The following is a 19,840-nucleotide window of genomic DNA, read 5'->3' on the forward strand; positions in this document are numbered from 1 at the left end:
AATATCGCTTATAATTTGATCATTGGAATGAGGGATAATTGCATGATATCATACTCAATTCAGTTCCAAATTAGCATGAACCCAGTTTCAAAAGCAAGAGGTTTTAGACCAAAAAGTATGATGGCATCACATATTTTTATGAGTTGGGCTGTTAGCAAAAAGAATGATGAAACGAAGATCATTCTTCAATTCAAGCGTTGCTCTGAATTAAATATTGTCAGCTACACGTTTTCCATAATAATACAAGGAAATTACTGCTCAAACAAAAAGTATCATCAGTTTAAAGAGTAGAAGTAACATGATTTTTTTACTTTTTAATCTGCTACACTTGTAAGGGTAAAAACACTAACTATTTTTCTTCCTTGCAGAAAGTTCACATATCTTCTTCCTCTTCTTGTGTGTCATCTGCAGCTAGAAGATGATTCAGAGAAACCTTTGACTTCTTTGCTTCTTGTTGGTTTTCTCTAGTTTCCTCAACACCTTTTCTCTTCAACGTTTCGTCATTTTCATCTTCGGCTATTTTATCTCCATCTAGATCATCTTCGGCTATTTTATCTCCATCTAGAGCATCATCAACGCTCTCAGTAGTCTCCTCGTGTGCAGATTCTTGTTCACCCTTTTCCCTCTTCTCACCACCAACTCCAACGGATTTACCAGATACATTTTTCCATTCCATCAAAAAACTCTGCACCTCTTCACTGCTTGCAAAATCCACAGCAGTTTTTCCAGCCTTGTTCTTTGCATCCAGATTTGCACCTTTCTTCACTAAATACTTGACGAGTTCGAGGTGAGAACCTTGAGCAGCATAATGAAGAGCAGTCATGCCCTTACGATTATAAGATTTGATGGAGACTCCGGATGTATGAAGAATCTTGACAACCTCAAGATGACCCTTTTGAGCAGCAAAATGAATCGCACCCATGTCATCCATGGCAGCAGCACCGATATCGGCCTTGTTGTTGCAGAGATAATTTACAACCTCGGCATGGCCAGACCATGCTGCTAGATGTAATCTATGGTTCAGTATCACTTAAGTATGACGTATACTAATTACAGGATGAAAAACCGGGACATGGAAATATAAGAAAATGTTAATACTAACAGTAAGTTCAATGGTGGCATACACTGTACACTAAGAAGCTTCAATTGTGAAACACTTCCGTTTCTTTACTCTTATTTTCATGTCAAGAAGAAGATTCAATGCACCAACAGCAAAAATGCTCCAAGCTAAATCTTTGCTGGGAAGTACTCAATTTATGAGGGTAAAAAAAACGGGACAAAAAGTACATTCAATCTTCTTTCATCAAGAGTTTCAGTTGAAACAATATAAGTTAATGACTCTACAATAGCTGTATGAAACTTTTTCACTTGTCACCTGTCAAATTCTACACGAAAAAGATGCACCAGACTCACGAAAAAGGTCTGAAAAGTTCATATTCAATTTGAAGTTAGAAAACTGAAACAGTGAAAACAACATTCGAGCTTAATCATGCAATTGAAAATCACTCCTCACAATATGTATCCATCAGAATTCAGATATCTTTAAAGTGGTTTCACAAATACACCATTTGATAGAAAAGCCTCAAAATAATACATGCCGCTAGCAGCAATACTATTCCGGATTGTAACATTCAGTGGATGGATAATTGAACATTATTTTGGTAGAGTTTAGACTTTCTACTCGATAAAGATCTGAAAACTATTTCATTGCCCTACACCAAATCAAAAAGTACCAGAAACTCACAAAATTCCCCCTTTTTTAAGTAGTATTAATATTGTTGATAAAAAAATCCCTCACAGTGAGATAATTTAATCGCCCTAATTAAAAACCTCCAAACCCTATGAAAATCAACTTTAGCATCACCCAACTTATTACACCCCATAGCATCGATTTCTTTAAGAAAATGAACACAAAACAATCTTTCCAATTACAAACTGAGTAAACCCAAAAGAAAACAGAGACGAACTGCAGATTCTTGTTCGCTAAACAGAGAGATAAATAAGATAAAGCAAGAAAAAGGAAAAAAAACAAAAAAGAGAAGGATACGGGGTGCGAGAGTGCCTGTCACGTGAGTCAACGGCGAGAGGATTGGCGCTGCATACTGCTTGCACAGCCTCTATGTCTCCCGATCGAGCCGCCTCGTGCAATTTTTCGTCCTTGAAATTTGCGTCAGCCGCAGTTGGCTTCTTGCCCATTTTTCTAAATAATAGTTTCTATATTTGTTTCAGTTCGGAGAATATGTATGAAGAAAGCCCACTAGATTCTCGATGTGACGGCCATAGTCACTGTATTTTAACCATTTATTTATTATCAATCATCGAAAAAGCGCATTTTATCTCAATTTTAAGGTTTTATCGTATCATTCCACATTTTCGTATTAAACATACATTATTTCTTAATTCCACATTTCTGTGTTAAACATTCATATCAACTTCACTGATAACACAGGTACATAACTTTAATCAAACACTTTTTAAAACAAAAAATAATAATTTTCTCGATTATATTTACATACATTCAAATACACGTTAGAGATGTTATTTTTCAAAACAAAGTTTGACCGGTTAGTCTAATATCACAGATTGTTTCAAGAAAACGGAATTTATGTAATTGGCAAATGTCCATTGTAACATCCTTGAAATGATGGCTGATTCATAACAATGCCTTTTATTACAAAATATATAAAGGGCTTTCTGAGCTGAACATACCAAACATCTTTATCTCCTATACTCAAGGGGAGTTCTGAGGGAACCTTAAACAACAATGCAACGTATTTAAGTTGCATCTTGAACATCATGGAACAAGTGGAAAAACTCAACTTTTGCTGCATACCTAATAACCTAGCTAGTCTATCAAAGATTCGTTCTCCCGAGTACTTGTATGAAAGTCAGGAAGATCGGGACTCGTGGAAAATCTAAACCATCTCTTCTTCTCACTCTGCTTAAGACAGGGGTACAGTATCAGCCCAAGCATGACAGCAACGAGGCTAACAATCATGACTTTAAGCGAAGCAAAGGCCAATACCACACCAATTAATATGGTTGGAGGGACACACATCAAGATAGCACCAACTGTCCCTACTGGTATCTTGTAAGGCCGAGGTGCAGTAGGGGCGATCATTCTAAGTCGTATGAATGCTAGAAATTCCAGAATCATTCCAAAGCAGTACATGAAATTTTCTGCAGCCACGATTTCTTGAAAGCTCAGCCAAGAAAGCAGGATCACACCAGAAGCAGAAAACAAGATCCCGACTAGAGGAGTTCCATATCGAGACCGCTTAGCAAAGAATTCAGGAAGCATCCCTCTTTCCGCCATGCCAAGAAGCTGAAATGAATCGCTGCTCATTTCCGCCACAAACATCCCCATATTCGACATAGCAGCAGCCCCCTGAATCCACCATCTCAGCCACACTCCACCTATAATTTTTGCCACATCAGAGAAGTACCCATCGGTCCATAATTCACGTTGCAGAGGCATAGCTCCTGTCCCGGCTAGTAGAGGAAAGAAATATCCTAGAACAACAAGAATTAGTGCGTAGAAGAGGGCAGTTGGAAGAGTTTTTTGGGGGTTTTCTACTTCCCCTGCCAAGGTACTTATCGAGTCCCAATAATTCAGGTTCCAGAAGAGCGTGTTGAGATACAAATTCCAGTCCACTTTGTGTACGTTTGCAACTAGCCATCTTTTAGGCTGCAATTTCGGGATCGAAATGAATCCCATGACCACAAAGGAAGAATCGAGAAGATTCCAAGAATCACAGCAACCCATCCAACAATTACTAAGCCTCGGTAATTCATGTACGTTAGGACAACCGTTACGGCCAGAACGGATATAACCCTTGGCAGACCACCACCTAATGCAGGAATCCCCGATTTTAGATAATCAAGAAACAATACTGGGTAAAGTGCATTATCAATCACCCCACTTAGCCATTTCATCCACCCTTGCTGAAAACCCCAGAATGGTCCCAAAGCTGACGAAACCCAAACTACATAGCCACCATTTTCCGGAAACATAGTGCCCATTTCAGCGGTTATTAAGGCTTCGGGAACACTCCATATGAGAGGGAATATCAAGAAACCAGCAAGAGCAAGAAGAGGACCAGCTGCATTAACGCTATCCTCAATACCAAATGGCCCACCCGATACCTCGTAGAATATGAGGAAAACAAGGGGTAAGATTGAGACCTTCCTACCATGATTTGTGCTAGGAGAATGAATTGAATTAATTCCCACGTATTCTGCACCATTATAATCCTCCATTGCAATAGACGTTTGCCTACTGCCTGCTTCCCTCAACTTCTGCATTCATTTTCCAACAATCAAAAACCAAAAATGGAGTTGCATCTTGTTCACGCATAAATATCATGGAACATAAAATAAAGTAATCTATGGAAATAATTAAAAAGAAAAAACAGAACTACTCCTTCTATGCACCAATCAGTTAGGCATAGATTTCAAAGGGCAGTAGATAGCATAGCCATTGGAAAAGCAACAAGCACTAAGGCTCATCGTTACTGTTGAGTCTAGATGCAAAGCAAAAGGATAGGCAAGCACTTTATTATGGTGAGGCGTGATAAGGGATACTATGGTAGAATCTACAAATCTGTAAAAGAAACCCTTGTCATATACACAAACCATTGAATAACAGTAAATCAAATTATTATTAGTATATTTAGCAAAAAAAGAATAATAACTTCTAGCATCTCATCTTGTATTTCCCGTTCTTACAGTCATGAAACAGTTAAAAATGTGCCTTGGGCCTTTAAACCACACCAATGTCGGTGTTTCATGATCAAGGCATGCGGCTGGCCTTGGCTTGTTTGTGTCAAAACGCAGAAATTGTGCCTTGTTAAGCCTTGAAATCAAGTGAGCCTTGTGGATTTCTAATAATACGGTGTATAGCATATCATGAAATCAAATAGACACTTCAATAGGGAAAGATGATATTAATAGTCTGAATGAAAAATAGTGGTGGTAACCTTATCTAGAAATGCTAATCTTGATCAACTATAAAAGTCTATTAAGTCCATCGAAAACAAAACTTGAACGAAACATTACAACAGTAAGTCCAACTCAAAATCAACAACTAAACATCGATATTCTTGAAATTGACTCAAGTTCTTATTTTTCCCCGTTCAAAAATCACTTAAGCTTGAAATTGCACAGTTCAAGCAAAATGTAAAGCCACCTTTAACAAGTTAACGGTCCACAACACTTAAAACAAAAAACAGAAGATGAGAACTCACACGGCAACCGGACCCACTCGACAAGAATTGTCGAATAATTCAGATCTATATACGAAAAATAAGGTAAAGGAACCATTAGAGACCATAAAACACAAGAAAGCTTATTCGAAGAAATCCATGCGCGCGGGCTGTGCTGTGTCATCGTAGAATCGAAGAATTTACAATTTCTGATAACTTAAAGCAACCCACTGGATTTAACATAAATAAATCAGCTGCATGTCGACTAGTAAAATTGGCAGGACGTGTGAATGAAGAGCACCCCACGCCCCGATTCCAATTCAAAGACCAAAGAAACTGAGTGAAAAAAAAAGCCGGTGGCAAGGAAGGAGGTGCCAATGGGCCTCCCTTAATCTAACATTAGGCCGATATTATGGGCTAAGCCCCACTTTAAAAAATCTTTTGATCCAGTAATACAGCTTGCTTGGATAAACTCAACTCTGGACAATATTTTTATAACTGACCAGTTTACGGTTTACCTTATAAAAACGGTTCGATCGATCGAACCGGAAATTATTATATTATATAACTTAATAATATAATATAATAAATAATATAATTTAAATTTATGTATAAATAATAAAAATATGCTTATCCAAATTTAAACAACATAAGTATAATCAAATATAATTATGTATATATTTTAAAATAAAAACAATCAATATAAGTTCTAAAACTACTAAAATAACATTTTAAACAAATTTAAAAATCCAAATAATCATATATATCACTAAAAATAATGTTTAAAATATAAGAAATAATCAAATTTTAAACAAAAAAATTAATTTATTTTTTAAAAAATTTGAACTGGTTGGACCGGTTCACCTATTCACGATCAGTCCAACCAATTCTTGATCAGTTTTGATATGTTCTGATCGATTTCACAGATAAAACGATTTATAGATTAGGTCTGTACCAGATCCGAGGCCATTCCCAATTGAACAAATGGAATCGACCCGATTTTAAAAACACTGGCTCAAGCATGTTTATATTGTATATTCATTTTTACATTATAATTTAAATCATTATTTCATACAAAAAATTATTATAAACTTAAAAAACATTTATATGCATAAACAAAAAACATTAAATATTTGGTGAATCTTATATAAAATTGATGCAAGCTACTCTTAGACTTTTTAAAAATTGAAGAGTATGTCTCATGTGCAGCTGTTTCACAGGTAATATACATGATATACATTTAAACGATTCATACCTACAGTGAAAGTAATTCTTTCAATTCAATTCAGTATATATTACAAAATATATTTAAAAATAAAAATAATAATTTTCACTCATATCATCATATATTACATAATATTTTTTCATAAAATAAATAAAAAAATATTATATTTTGCAATTAAAAATAATATTTTTGAACAAGAAAATTATATTTTTTTATGAGTCAGGTCAGGTCGGACCGTCGGAGAACTGTCTCATAAAGTTCACTCGTAAGATGAGTTTTTTTATGGAAGTTTAATATTCCATGTGCAAATGCAAAAACCTATCATATAAATATCCTTAAATTACTACATTAAGAAAATAATTTTCTATAATAAAATAAAATTCAGGCAATTCTACAATCGATATAGGAAAAAGATACCTTTATATATCTCCTTTTTTTTTTTCCAGAAAATGAAATATGCCTTGTATGATTAAAACGTATGATGATTTGATTTCCCTTTAATTTGCACGCTCAATGTTTTCTCAACTTCTGATGTTGAAAACAATATAATATACATAACTTTACGTATAATCATGTATTTTTCTCTTTATTATATATTAAAGAATGTATTAATGCAAAAAAAAAAAACTCAAAAAATTGCTAATAATTTAAGCATTTAGATAAAACTGTTCGGGCCTACTCGTGATAATTAAAGATTTGGGCTGTGCATGTTTGAATTATAAATGTAGGAGGCATAATGACAAAGATACATAATCATCTCTGCATATATTATATATTTAATTAAAAAAATCGATGAGTGAAAGCTGGCGATTTATCCAATAAGGATCTACATTTGTAGAGGTCGATTTCATCAACAAAAAATTATTTTATTTAGAATAGTTTTAGAATTGAAAAGATAAAGTTTATTGAGTAATTGAAAATTTATAAAATTGTAAATTTGTGACATATATAGGAAGTGTACTCAAATAGTTTAACACGAAAAATTGTATGGATGGTTTTTCGATTTCAAACTAATAGAAAAATTTGTACCGGTGATTTACAATTGCCTGTTATATAAAGTTTCGTGTTAGTTAAGATAGATTTCAAGTTCATTTAAAAGTATAAATATTTTAAATTTATTATGTTTTATGTATGTAACTTATAAATAAGTAAGATATAGAATTAAGATTTCTTTTATTTTTAACCATAAAACTATAATCGAAATCAATGGATTTTAAATCAATCTAATAAAAGGCAACCTTAAATTCTTTTATCAACTCTAATCATTTCATCCAGCAATCTTCGGATGATTTTGATTTAAAAAAAAAAAAAGAGTAGAGGACCCACTTCAGTGACTAACCAGCTCCTATTTCGGTTAATCAACCCATAAAACTTCAAAAAGTTAAAACTCAAATATGTTAATCTTCAGCGGGGCCTGCATGTTACAAAGTTATATTTAATTGAGTTTCATTACTCCAGTTAATTACATAATTAATAGTAAGATTACCTGGTTCGGGTCCTCACCGTTAATGATCTGTGAGCTCTGAGTTTTCGGGTCGTGGTTTTGTAGGGCTGCAGCCGTTGCTTGATTGCCTTCTGATGTATCTGCACGTATTTCAGAATTACTGCTGCTTCTCTCTTCTGATAAACCCAATAAAATATTAATTTCTGAATTAAGCTGTGTGTATATATGTATTTAAATTTGAAGATGGGAAAGAAAATGATTTCAAGGAGAGCTAGAGATGGATAAATAAATCTGGGTTGGTATAATTGTATACATAATATAGCATAGTTTATGTATATCTGATGATGATATTACATTGTATATATAAGTAGAAGATATTGAGAGTGAAAGAAAGATTAAAGAAAAGTGAAGGGTAGGGACATTCAAGATTGTGTGAATATTTGAGGTCATCGTGTTTAACATTTATTAAAAATATGTATTTAAAAAAATACTGGAAATATCGATTTATTTGGATTTTATTTTAAATGATTTTTTAATTTATAAATATCGTGTCATTTAAGAATATATAAAATTATCGACGTAATATGTATAATTATTGATGTTGACTACTCTATTAAGTTGATCTGTTTTAGGTTTTAATATTGTAATTTGTTAATGTTTGTTTCGTCCAATAATTTAAATATTTTTTGTTATGTTTGCGCCCTAAGTCATTAAATATATCAAATATTTTTTATTTGATGATGATATTCTCTTGTATGGAGAATAAAACATATAGCAAAAATAAAGATAAAAAGATGTCTTTTTCCTTCTATTTTGAAATACTATGTACCATTTTGCTTTATTTTTCTCTTTGTTTTTTGTTTAAATTTATTTTAATATTTGTGATATAAGTTATTCTTATTGCATGAGTTACGTAGAAGATCATTGATTTCAAATAAACAATATTAGATAAGTTAGTGGCTTTCTGAAGAAAAAAAAATTAAAGTTATTTGAAAATAATCAAATATTATGTACCAAGGTATGGTTAATAAGTGTTGTAATTAGCCTCATTTACATGCATGCCACCCCGTACGTACACATAAAGAAGGAGATAATTCATCTCCTACTTGGCCATGTGATTATTTGTACAAGTCCAATTATGACGTGCATTTTTACTACTATGCCTCCTTACAATTTAATATAGTATGTTGGGGTGTAGATGCGAAAAGGATCGTTGGAGTGTGATTTTTACTATTATGCCTTTTTACTATTTGTGCTGACGTGCGGTTTAAAAATTTGAATTATATAGTAACTATCAATTATAATTTTTGGTATATGGACAAAATGTTTTGTCCTACATAAAATTAAAGTCTTAACTTTCCATTATTTTTTTTCTGGGGGGTACGCTACCTTGAAAGAGAAAATGGAAAAATGCAGTACTTAAATGGAAAAATCAATAATAATAATAGTATGTATCCTGTGAGACGGTCTTACGAATCTTTATCTGTGAGATGGGTCAACCCTACTGATATTCACAATCAAAAGTAATACTCTTAGCATAAAAAGTAATATTTTTTTCATGGATGACCCAAATAAGATATCCGTCTCACAAAATACGACATGTGAGACCGTCTCACACAAATTTTTGTCTAATAATAAATACAATTTTATCTAAAAATATATAAATGTACACATTATTTAAAAATATAATATAATAGGATTGGATTAAAGAATATATAATAAAATTAATTAGAATTGTGAACCCGATTGACGGATTCATTACTCACTGTTATAATTTTTATTTTTATTTTCCCAAATATCATTATTAACAACAACAATAATAAATATAAGGTTAATGATAATAACGTTAATGATATGAATAATACTAAACAAAAAGAAACAAATTATTAATAAATGATAATTAAAATGTTAAATACATTAATACGAAATAATTTAATAATATTAAAAAGGAACAAATTAATAATGGATAATGAGAAATAAATTTAACATAAAAAATAACGAAAAAATAGTAAGAAGGTTATAATGATAAGTAAAATAAAGGAATGAATTAACAATAAATTAATTAAAAAAACAATGACTAAATTAATAATTACTATATTCAAGTGGTACCTTAAGTTTGTTGATTCATGCGATTTGTTTGAGATCACGATATTTACGTGCTTGTATCCCCAAATATTTATTTATAAATTAGTTATTCCAAAAGATCTCATGAAATCCTACTTGAATTCATATTTTTACTCTTAAAACAAAAAATTGACTTGAAATCTTTTATATGTATACCATGAATGAGAGAGTTATTTAAACTTAACATAGATAATTAAACATCTCATGAAACAAATCATAGATCACTATTTAAGGATATTGCAAGGATCCTTGGTTATTTTTCTTACATTTATTTGTTACAAACATCTGTGAAAAGTTTTATTAAACTAAACTAGTAATAAACGTAAAAATTTTGATAGCGTATCCAAAAACACATGATCTTATAAAAGGGGTTGAGTAAATAAATTTCAAATGTGAAAAACGTTGAGCAGATTGTGACATTACAACGAGCGCTTGTCGTTTTACTAAAAACTATAGTCTACAGTAATAGTATAATTCAAATATTTTGAACTGTACAGCAATACAAGCGCCAAGTTTTGATTGCTCTACCAGTAGAGACAATTATCACACTCAACAATCACCCTCTTAATAATTGTGCTTCTTACTATAAATGAAAATCGAACTCATGACCTTGACTCTGATCTAGGACCGAGTACTTGTCGCTTTACCAAAATTTATAGCTGATGATAATAGTGCAACTCAAATCTTTTATACTATACAATAACATAATCATCACATTTCGATTGTTCTACTAATAAAAACAATTATTATACCCACTACATTCAAAAACAATAATAAGTTGGTGGGCCAATTGTTTTTACCATACAAATGATTAAATAAGACAATATAGAAATAATATTAGTACCAAAACACCGCCTTGTGGCATGGAACGATACTAAAAACTAAATGGTAAACCTTTTTTTATAAATATATATAAAACACTTAATTTAATAAGCATGTAAACTTTTGTTATGCAACACTTTTTGTTATGATGGTAAACTCATACTTTTTTATCCTTTAATTTTATTTAATTAATTTGTGTGTGTGTGTGTGTGTGTGTGTGTGTGTGTGTGTGTATATCAACCATATTCATTGCTTAATAGAAGTCGAACCCAATTTGAGTGTAGAGATATTCAAATATTTTTTTTTAAAAAAAAATACTTAAAATCTTGTCTGCAATTTCTCATCCAAAACTCCTCACACCAAAATGAATTTTTGGTCTATAAATTTGCAGTTAACATTCAATTAACCAAAAGGGTTGAGTGTGGTTTCTCATGTCTATACCTTGTATTAAGTTGAGATTAATAATGTTTTTGTCACTTTTTAAAAAGAACAAAAGTATTTTTGTTTCATCAATTTCATACTAAAAGATTTTCGACATTTTTTACCAACTCTAAAATATGTGTATATATATTGGGCAGAACCACTTACAACCAGCACTAGAAGACATCAATGATTCACCACACGCGTGCTTGATTTTGTAATTTTTGTGTCTTTTGAGCCATAAACTTTTGCAACACTTGATTCCTAATGTTAGTCGAATAACGCTTTTCAAAGTTAAACGCATAGCAAAGTTTATTTCAGAAAATAACGAATCACATGATAATATTAAGTTTTATATTCTGAAGAAAATATATATTTTATGCCGAGTAAAAACATATTTCACAATAGTTTGTGGGATATTTTTCACATTCAGAATAAATTTCTTGGTCAGACCACAATTAATAATATTTGTTTTTGTTTTTTCATCTTAAATATAATTTTTAAATGGAAATAATCATGATGTGTACGACTTTGCACTATAGTTAGCTCAACACCAATCAAGCGTTACATTGGGAATCAAGCGAGGAAGTGTGATATAAGAATGTATCTTTAGAAAATGAATCGGATCTACATTGTGAAATGATTTCCAAAAACATATTCCCAAAATCCAACCAAACATGGCCTCAGAATGTCAAGGGAAAAAAGACAAAAAAATTCCTCAGCCTCTTCTAGTGCTACCCATTACAAGAACATTAAGTTATGTACAGGCTGTCAGCATATTACAAGATATCCAATAAAACCAATGGAACCAATCTAAATTATTGGATCTGACACAGAATTTTCTAGAAATTCATTTAATGAAACAGTCGGACAAAGAACAAGTTCTCATCTCCTGGTCCCTAGTTTGGTCTAGCAGCACAGATTTGTAAGCAAAACTGTTATCCTCACAGGACCACCAATCTTTGCATAGCTTCTCATTCTATGAACCCATCCAAAACCATGAACGCTACAATCATCAATTATTACACGAAGGCCGTTGATATACACTAACAATCTACTCTTTTCTCTTGAAAACTCCACAAAATTTATGATGTCCTGAAATTCTTGCCTGGCCCTTTGAATTTAAAAAACAGTTTGATTCAATCCTACTTTTTGGCAACTGTTTTTTCAGGACCATATGCATTAATCTGGCGAGGACTGTTTCAACCACTTAAGGATCATTAATCATCGAAAGTGACTATACTTTTCTTGAAAAATCATTATCATCGAACAAAAGGGTACCTAGATATGTAGTACTCTCTTACACGAGAAGTACCATCTCTGGACAAAATGCCTTCAAGATCTCCGATTATTCGGGCCAGCCATATATCTAAATTTCTCTGGATTTCTTTGAATTCTTTTATTATCGAACCCAGTGCTCGCATTGTGGTTAGTTTAGCCTGGCCTTCAAATTCCTCTTCACGATAGGATTTTCCAGCTTTGGTTTGTAAAGCCATCAGTTTCTGACTTGTTTCAGATGCGCGTTGCTTTAGTCGAAATGCTTCAAGTAAAAACTCGGTTTGTCTCTGTGTTCGGAAGTTTGAACTGATGGTGGGTTCGCAGGGATCGCTAGCTTGCTGTAAAAATAAGGCCTCATATGAGAACATAAATTTGAACGAGGTGTCAAATATATATACAAAAGCATAAGTTAAATGAGGCACAAATTTATAACTACTAAATCCCAGTTTATTTAGTTCAATAGTTGATAAATGCCAAGTAACTATGCACGTTAGAAATTACCATTTTCCTGCACAGATCATCAATTTTTCCTGCTAATGCTTGATACCTCTTGGCCTGCTTTCGCATTTGATATGGCACTTTTGATAGATCTGTCTTGCCGATTCTTTCCAAATTTAGCAGTTCTTGCTCGAGTAGTTTTAGCTTAGAGGAAACTCCAGTAGAGTCGGCATCAACCTTCCAAGGAGAGTCTCTTCTGAACCAAAAGATGACGTGGCTTTCACATTTGTTTCATGTTTATAGCATCAAAATTTCCAAAAATGTCATAAATAGAAAAACTTTTACCTGGCCACAAAATGCTTCATATTGTACTGAGATTCAAGGGATTCATAATGCATATCCTGCATGCATAACATCCAAAATCAGCGTACTTAACCCAATTTTTTTGACGTAAAACATAAATACCAACAAGAACTCACTTCGAATTTCAATACATTAGTTTCTTCATAAAAGATGGAGCCATGACTGGGGATAATCACATAAACGGGAACAATATGCAATAATATTCAATCATTTTAGATTGATGAAGCCATTTATTATCTGTCAAGAGGCGAACTGGATACATGTTTAACAGTTCTAATCATGGTTCGCTGTCGCGGTCGCGGAGATTGGAACGGATGCTACCGTTCCAGTTACAATGAAATTTCGCGGAACGGGTATTTAAAAAAAATATTATAAATATATAAAAATTAAAAATTTTGGAAAATATTTAGAAATATAAAAATTAAAATAAATATCATTTAAATAGATTATTTGATGTAAATAAGAAATTTAATTTGGCGACGGTTTTATCCAAACAATGCATGTGCTCAAAATTGCATTATTTGTACTACAAAGCAAAGATACGACGTGCAATAGGACCTACAATTGCATTATTTGTACTAGAAAGCAAAGATACGTGCATTATTAAATCCGTCGCTGATTCGAATTTGCGACGGTTTTATGAAAAACCGTCGCTGAATTTAGCGACGATTTTTATTCAACCGTCGCCGATTTTAATTTGGCGACGGTTTAATTAAAACCGTCGCTATATACATAAAACCGTCGCTACTAGCGACAGTTCTTAACAAAACCTTCGCGAATTGCGTTCCGGTTCCGTTCCAAGCGTGGCCCATTCCGTTTTCCCGTTAAATCGCCGTTCTTCATGCATGGAACGCCGACCCACATCATATACCTCCAAACACCGGAACTCCGTCAAGGTAGGTAGCGTTCCGATTCCGGAACGGTCGTTCCGGCCGTTCCGATCCCGTTTTGGCAAACCATGGTTCTAATAAAGACCAATCAGACATGCCAAAAACCAACTTTCTCCAAAGACGAAATCCATCGAAAAATACAGCGCAAGGAGTAATTACATGCATTTTCATGAGAAGAAAGGTTTGAAAAACTGCAAATGCAATGTTCAAAAAACCAATTTGATATATAATAAGAAAAAGGCATCCATCGATGGAAAATCTGATGATAATTTGAATTATAAAAGCCTAATCGAGAAAATCATTCCATGTGACAGCAAAGTTTCAAGTAAATAATCAAGTGCTCTCGTTGCAAAGGACATGGTTTCCAGTGGTCAGAGGCAACAAAGCATTAGAAGTTTAGTGGACAGAGGATAAGGTGTCAGGCTCCAAAAAAACAGACGTATAGTTGGAGTGAAAAAATGCAAGAAGAATTCCATTAATGACTCTGTTTACGAAAATAGGTGGTCCAAAATATGATTGAACCATTGAAATAAGACAAATAGAAAAGCAAACTCTTGATCATCACATTTAGATAAAGTGAGTCAAGACAAAGATTTCACAACTTGGGGACAAAAGGCCGGACAAAGAGGGTAAAATTTTGCGCAATCCAAACAAACACAAGTAAATATGTAACATATCAGGTCAGAAAACAATTGCAATTTGAACTTGCCCGCCAATTACGCCAACTTGTCCAAAATCAAACCTGTTTTTTCAAATATTAATTTTTCCCATCAAGATTCAGTTCAAGAACAAGAACAAGAACAACGTTCAGATGCCGAATCGTTTTCAGCACACAAGATAATCATGAGGAGTTCAAACACCGTTTTTAAGTCGACTCCTATTAAAAACCTGTCAAGAGACACAATCTTTAAAGCTAAATGAAGAACAATCATAATCTTTAAAGCAGCTAAGAATGAGAAGAAGAAAAAGCTTGTTACATGTGTGCATCAGCCTAATCAAGTCCCCCAGAGACCTCAAAAGGAGAACCTAGAAGGACAAAATTGTTCTGTTAACATGTAAGGAAGTCAAATTCTTCAATATTTCGAGTCCCGTACACAGAAATTTCAGTTCCCTCATGACCATAGAATCAATGTCTCTACTTCAAAGTTATTTTTCCATATGGTAAACTCGTAAGGAACAAACTAGAACCTTATAAGTTATAGCCACAACTCCACCACATCACGAAAGAAACCACAGAAAGAAATTACATTTATCTTACCTGCCAGGGACTTGCTTTCTCAGACCAAAATTTTGAAGCTGCAGAATTCAAGAAATCTGAACTATACCCTCTTGTACTCTGCCCATAAACAGCTCCCGCTTCATCCAACCCAGCTCCCAAAAAACACTCTTCTACCCCCAACTCAACCCCTTCTGACACCCCGTCTTTCCCATACCTCACCTCCATGTCACCATAGCAATCTCCACCACTACCCTCTACCTCAAAGTTACTCCTACTCACAAAATTCAGCATTTCATCTCTCTCGCTGACTACCCTTTTCAAATCTTGAACATCCCCCTCCAATTCAGCCCTCACGCTTTCAAATTCCTCAAGTTTACTCTTCAAAAACACTATTTCTTCACTGACCTCGTCGATCTGCTGCAACAGCCTCTTCTCTTCCTGCTGCCATGCGTGTCTGTGGCTGGCAAAGATTTCAACAACTCTTGCATTTGCCTTTGAGTCCTCTTTCCTTCTTGAGTGAAGTTGCCTAAGATGCTCTTCAGCTTGCATGAGCTCCAAGGTGAGAGCTTTATTGTTTACTCGAAGTGTAGAGAGTAAAGAGATGGAGTTTTTAGGCAAAGACCCAATAAAAATTGCGAAACTGAGGCCTAAATATGAGGACAACAGCTTCACATAATGCTGATGATCACTAAGTAGTTGTTCTTGGTTGTCATTTTGGTGTTCATGGTTTTCTTGGCATTGATATTGGTATTGGTATTGGTATTGGTATTGGGCAGCCATTATTCTGTAGCTTTGCTGAGGATTTTTGGGGGGCAACTTTTTGTGTTATTTCGGGGTTTTGGTCTTTTGGTGTCTTTGTGTTTGTGGACTTGGTGTGATGTGATCGCTTTTTTTTTTTTTTATGTTTCAATCTACCATGTTATTATTATTATTAATTTTTTTATTACGTAAGAGTTAACTCGTAAATCTATTTAAAATATGTTTACGAATTAATGAGTCAAATATTATAAAATTTAAATTTTGTTTGTTTATTTTAACAAAGCTCATTAAACGAGCTTAAACGAGTTTTATCGAATCAAATTATTTGCAAACGGCTTGATTCATTTACACTCTACTCTTGATTCAATCGGATATTAGATTATTTTTTACAAGAACATATTTTGTTTTAAATTTTTTTGACGATGATAGTTAATAAATTCGAACTAAAGTCATCAATTTTTTTTTTTCGAAATTATATTTACGTTCATGGAATTCTTGACATCTAGACCGGGCTTCTCGTATCAACTCATTTGATTAATTTGTAGCTAATCTGCTCAAAATAAAGTTCAATTGACATATCTTCGTGGAGAGCCTGTCTTAGCCTCAAATGGAGGCCCTGCTTCTTCGGGATTGTTGATGGATCACATGCCTACAAGTCATCGCCAATAAGATATATTTTTAGCGTAATTTTTGTACAATAATTTCAACTTATTTACTTCAAATATTTTTTTTAAAAAAATATTATTTTTGAAATATTCTATTTTTACATTATTTCTTATCCTTTATTTAATATATATTTTTAAATATAACAATATATTTATCGACGGTGAAATTGCCTTCTCCGATTGCATTCGGATCAGTGGTGAGTTCAGTTTATCTCGATTCCGAACTCAGTAGAATCTCATATCCATGGCGAACACAAACTCATCTGCATGGCATTTATCATCCATATCGGCACTTGATGATCCTTCGATCCCCTATTTTCTACACCATTCTAATAATCTAGGGCTTGTATTTGTTTCTCAACCACTCACGGGCGACAATTTTGCATCGTGTAGTAGAGCGATGTGGATTGCTCTTTTTGTCAAGAACAAAACTAGCAACTGTCAAAGTTCTTCTTGCCTTGGCAGTTAGTCAAAATTGGATTCTTGCTCAATTCGATGTTAACAATACATTCTTAAATGGTGATCTATCTGAAGAAGTTTACATGGATCATCCCCTTGGTTTTCATTCTCATTACCAGCAACGTCCAGAAGCTCCAAAACTCGTCTGTAAACTTCACAAATCCATATATGGTCTCTGCCAAGCATCTAGGCAGTGGTACAAAAAATTTTCCCATGCCTTGATGGCTTCTGGCTTTAGGCAGTCTCAATCTGACCACACCATGTTCACTCAAGGCTCGGGTCACTCATTCTTAGCTCTGCTCGTATATATGTTGATGATATCATCATAGCATGACCGTCTTCTACTCTCATTCAAGAACTAAAATCTGATATTCAAAGCAAATTCAAGCTCAACGATATGAGTGATCTTAAGTACTTTATTAGGCTTGAAATAGCTAAATTCAACCGGGCTTCATTTTTCCCCCATTTTACATGTCACCCAACTCTAAATGTCTGAAAATAGTTAGTCAAGCAAAAGTGTTTGAAAAATATAATTTAAATATACCACATGAAATCTCTCAATCCATGCAATGCAGCCTTTGAACTCGTCAAAATTCCCTGATAATTATCTGCTTGCTTCCGAACAACTTGGTTCTTCATCAACTTCTCCATTTCCCGTCTCTAGTCGTCTTTAACACTATCCAGTGAGCCACCACTAGGCGAGGCAATGTAACCAATCTTGAGATGGTGCACTGCTAGTTTAGCATTATAAATTTAGTCACCCCGAATAGGCCACGCCAAGATTGGCACACCTCGAACTATAGTGTCGAGGGTCGAATTCCATCCACAAAGCTAAAAGAACCACTCAGTCGAAGGAATCAACCCTCTTCCTCGGATTCTAACAGTAAATTCGTCAAGAAAATCCCATTCATTTCCTCCCATATCTTTTATGACATTTGATACCGCTTTGTTTGGTAGATTGTTCGGATGTTCATTACGCGATTTATTATTCGAAATGCTGCAACCGACCCGGCCATATGAATGGAAAAGTCATTTCCTCCAATGCACTTGTCAATTGTGAGAACCCTAAATTCCAGCAGTTAGCATTTTGCGGTAGCTAGCAATATTCAGCAGCAATGCAAGAATTTCAGCAAAAGCTAACAATATTCCAGCAGCTATTAATATTTCAGAAGCTGGTATTTTTCCAGCAGACATGCATTTTTCAGCAGACAGAATCCAGCAGCAGAGAGTTCAGTAGCGAGATTCCAGCAGATAACTACTGATTTTGCTTATGACTTGTAACTGAAGTATTTATCATGGATTAAAGCCTGTAATGACACGTAATGGCAAATTATGGCCATTTATTTGGGAGGCTAACAGTCAGAAATTTGCCTATAAATAACACCCTCAAGTTTCTGAAATTATTGTTACACAAGTCTTGTGTTATCACTTGAAATTTGAGCTAAGATAGTGTATTTTCGAGCTGAAAAATCCAGTAGCAAGAGCAAGCAGATTCCAGACTTCAACAACCGAAACTCTAGCAAATTACGGTAAGTGGGCTATGTATAAATATCTTGAAACTAGTTTGATAATTCATGTTTTAAGTATTTCTGATATCTGATTTTTGAAGCACTGAAACTTAGTGAACTAATGGTAGGAATATATATTTTGAACATTACTGATTACTGATTACTGGCCTCACCCCTTAGAGGAGAGAACATATAGGGGACTGATATCGGTTTAGCCATGAAATTCACGAACGTGCTCAGTGCTTACTTGATAAATTTCTGATTACTGATTACTGAATACTGATTTCTGATTACTGATTTCTGAATACCGATTTCTGTTCTGAAAATAAGAATTTATGTATATCATTCGTATTACTGTTTCTGTTTAAAAATGGTTTTGAAAACTGGTAGTTATTCCCGCCCACACTTACTGAGTGACAACCATATCACTCACCCACTAAACTCATCTCAGATAAGAACGAGGAAGAATTGTTAGAAGAGGAAGAGCAGACTCAATTTTGGGGCTGGTGAAGAAGACTATTCTAAATTATGTTTCCGATGTATCTGATAAAATGATGTTATGTTTGGTTTTACATTTCTGCTGTAAAAAATTTGTTTTTTGAGTTGTATCAGCCAATGAATATTATGAATAAAAGACTGGTTTCTGAATTTTGTACTTCTGAGGCTTGTTGTTTTCGAATATAAATTTGAGAGCAACGTCGGTGTCAACCAACGCCGTCCCGGGGCGTGACACCAATTGCATGGATTCTTCAAAGTATGGTTAACTTCACTGCCAAATGACACATAAAGGACAGATTTTTCAGGTTGTTTATTTAACCATAGTAAAATTTGGCCCTCAGTGAAGTTAACTTTGGTGCTTAGGTTGTCTGATTAGGATATTATGGGTCATTGAAAATTGATTGGTAAAGAGGGCCCAGTACAAGAACCGGCAAGCCCCATCTTAGTGGCTAAGTAATCAATAAATGGACGCATAAGATCATCACACGTGTTGAACATCAGTGCGACGGAGCCCTCAACCAATG

General features: G+C 33.9%; 3 protein-coding genes across 4 annotated transcripts; all 3 read right to left on the minus strand.

Annotated features, from left to right (window-relative positions):
- Positions 1 to 151: 151 nt before the first annotated feature.
- On the minus strand, positions 152 to 2,291 carry LOC142545266 (uncharacterized). The gene is made up of 2 exons (XM_075652339.1): positions 2,048 to 2,291; positions 152 to 1,013 (listed from the first exon to the last, which is right to left on the minus strand). Exons 1-2 carry the CDS (start codon positions 2,194 to 2,196, stop codon positions 374 to 376), a joined length of 789 nt encoding a protein of 262 aa, XP_075508454.1. The 5' UTR covers positions 2,197 to 2,291; the 3' UTR covers positions 152 to 373.
- Positions 2,292 to 2,573: 282 nt separating this feature from the next.
- Positions 2,574 to 8,011, minus strand: LOC142545267 (putative polyamine transporter At1g31830). The gene is given in 3 exon segments (XM_075652341.1): positions 2,574 to 3,726; positions 3,729 to 4,299; positions 7,916 to 8,011. Coding segments are annotated over 2 exon segments (1,413 nt in total). The 5' UTR covers positions 4,261 to 4,299; positions 7,916 to 8,011; the 3' UTR covers positions 2,574 to 2,845.
- Positions 8,012 to 11,847: 3,836 nt separating this feature from the next.
- On the minus strand, positions 11,848 to 16,279 carry LOC142545268 (uncharacterized). Of its 2 annotated transcripts, none has more exons than XM_075652343.1 (5): positions 15,467 to 16,279; positions 13,301 to 13,356; positions 13,019 to 13,208; positions 12,521 to 12,855; positions 11,848 to 12,436 (listed from the first exon to the last, which is right to left on the minus strand). In XM_075652343.1, the coding sequence occupies exons 1-5, from the start codon at positions 16,205 to 16,207 to the stop codon at positions 12,385 to 12,387; spliced, it is 1,374 nt and encodes a 457-aa protein (XP_075508458.1). In that variant the 5' UTR covers positions 16,208 to 16,279; the 3' UTR covers positions 11,848 to 12,384. The 2 variants fall into 2 exon arrangements, with proteins under 2 accessions (XP_075508458.1, XP_075508457.1); XM_075652342.1 differs by having other exon boundaries at positions 13,019 to 13,211.
- Between the last annotated feature and the right edge of the window lie 3,561 nt (positions 16,280 to 19,840).

The sequence above is a fragment of the Primulina tabacum genome, chromosome 5 (genome assembly GCF_025594145.1).
Source record: "Primulina tabacum isolate GXHZ01 chromosome 5, ASM2559414v2, whole genome shotgun sequence".
Lineage (NCBI taxonomy): Eukaryota > Viridiplantae > Streptophyta > Magnoliopsida > Lamiales > Gesneriaceae > Primulina > Primulina tabacum.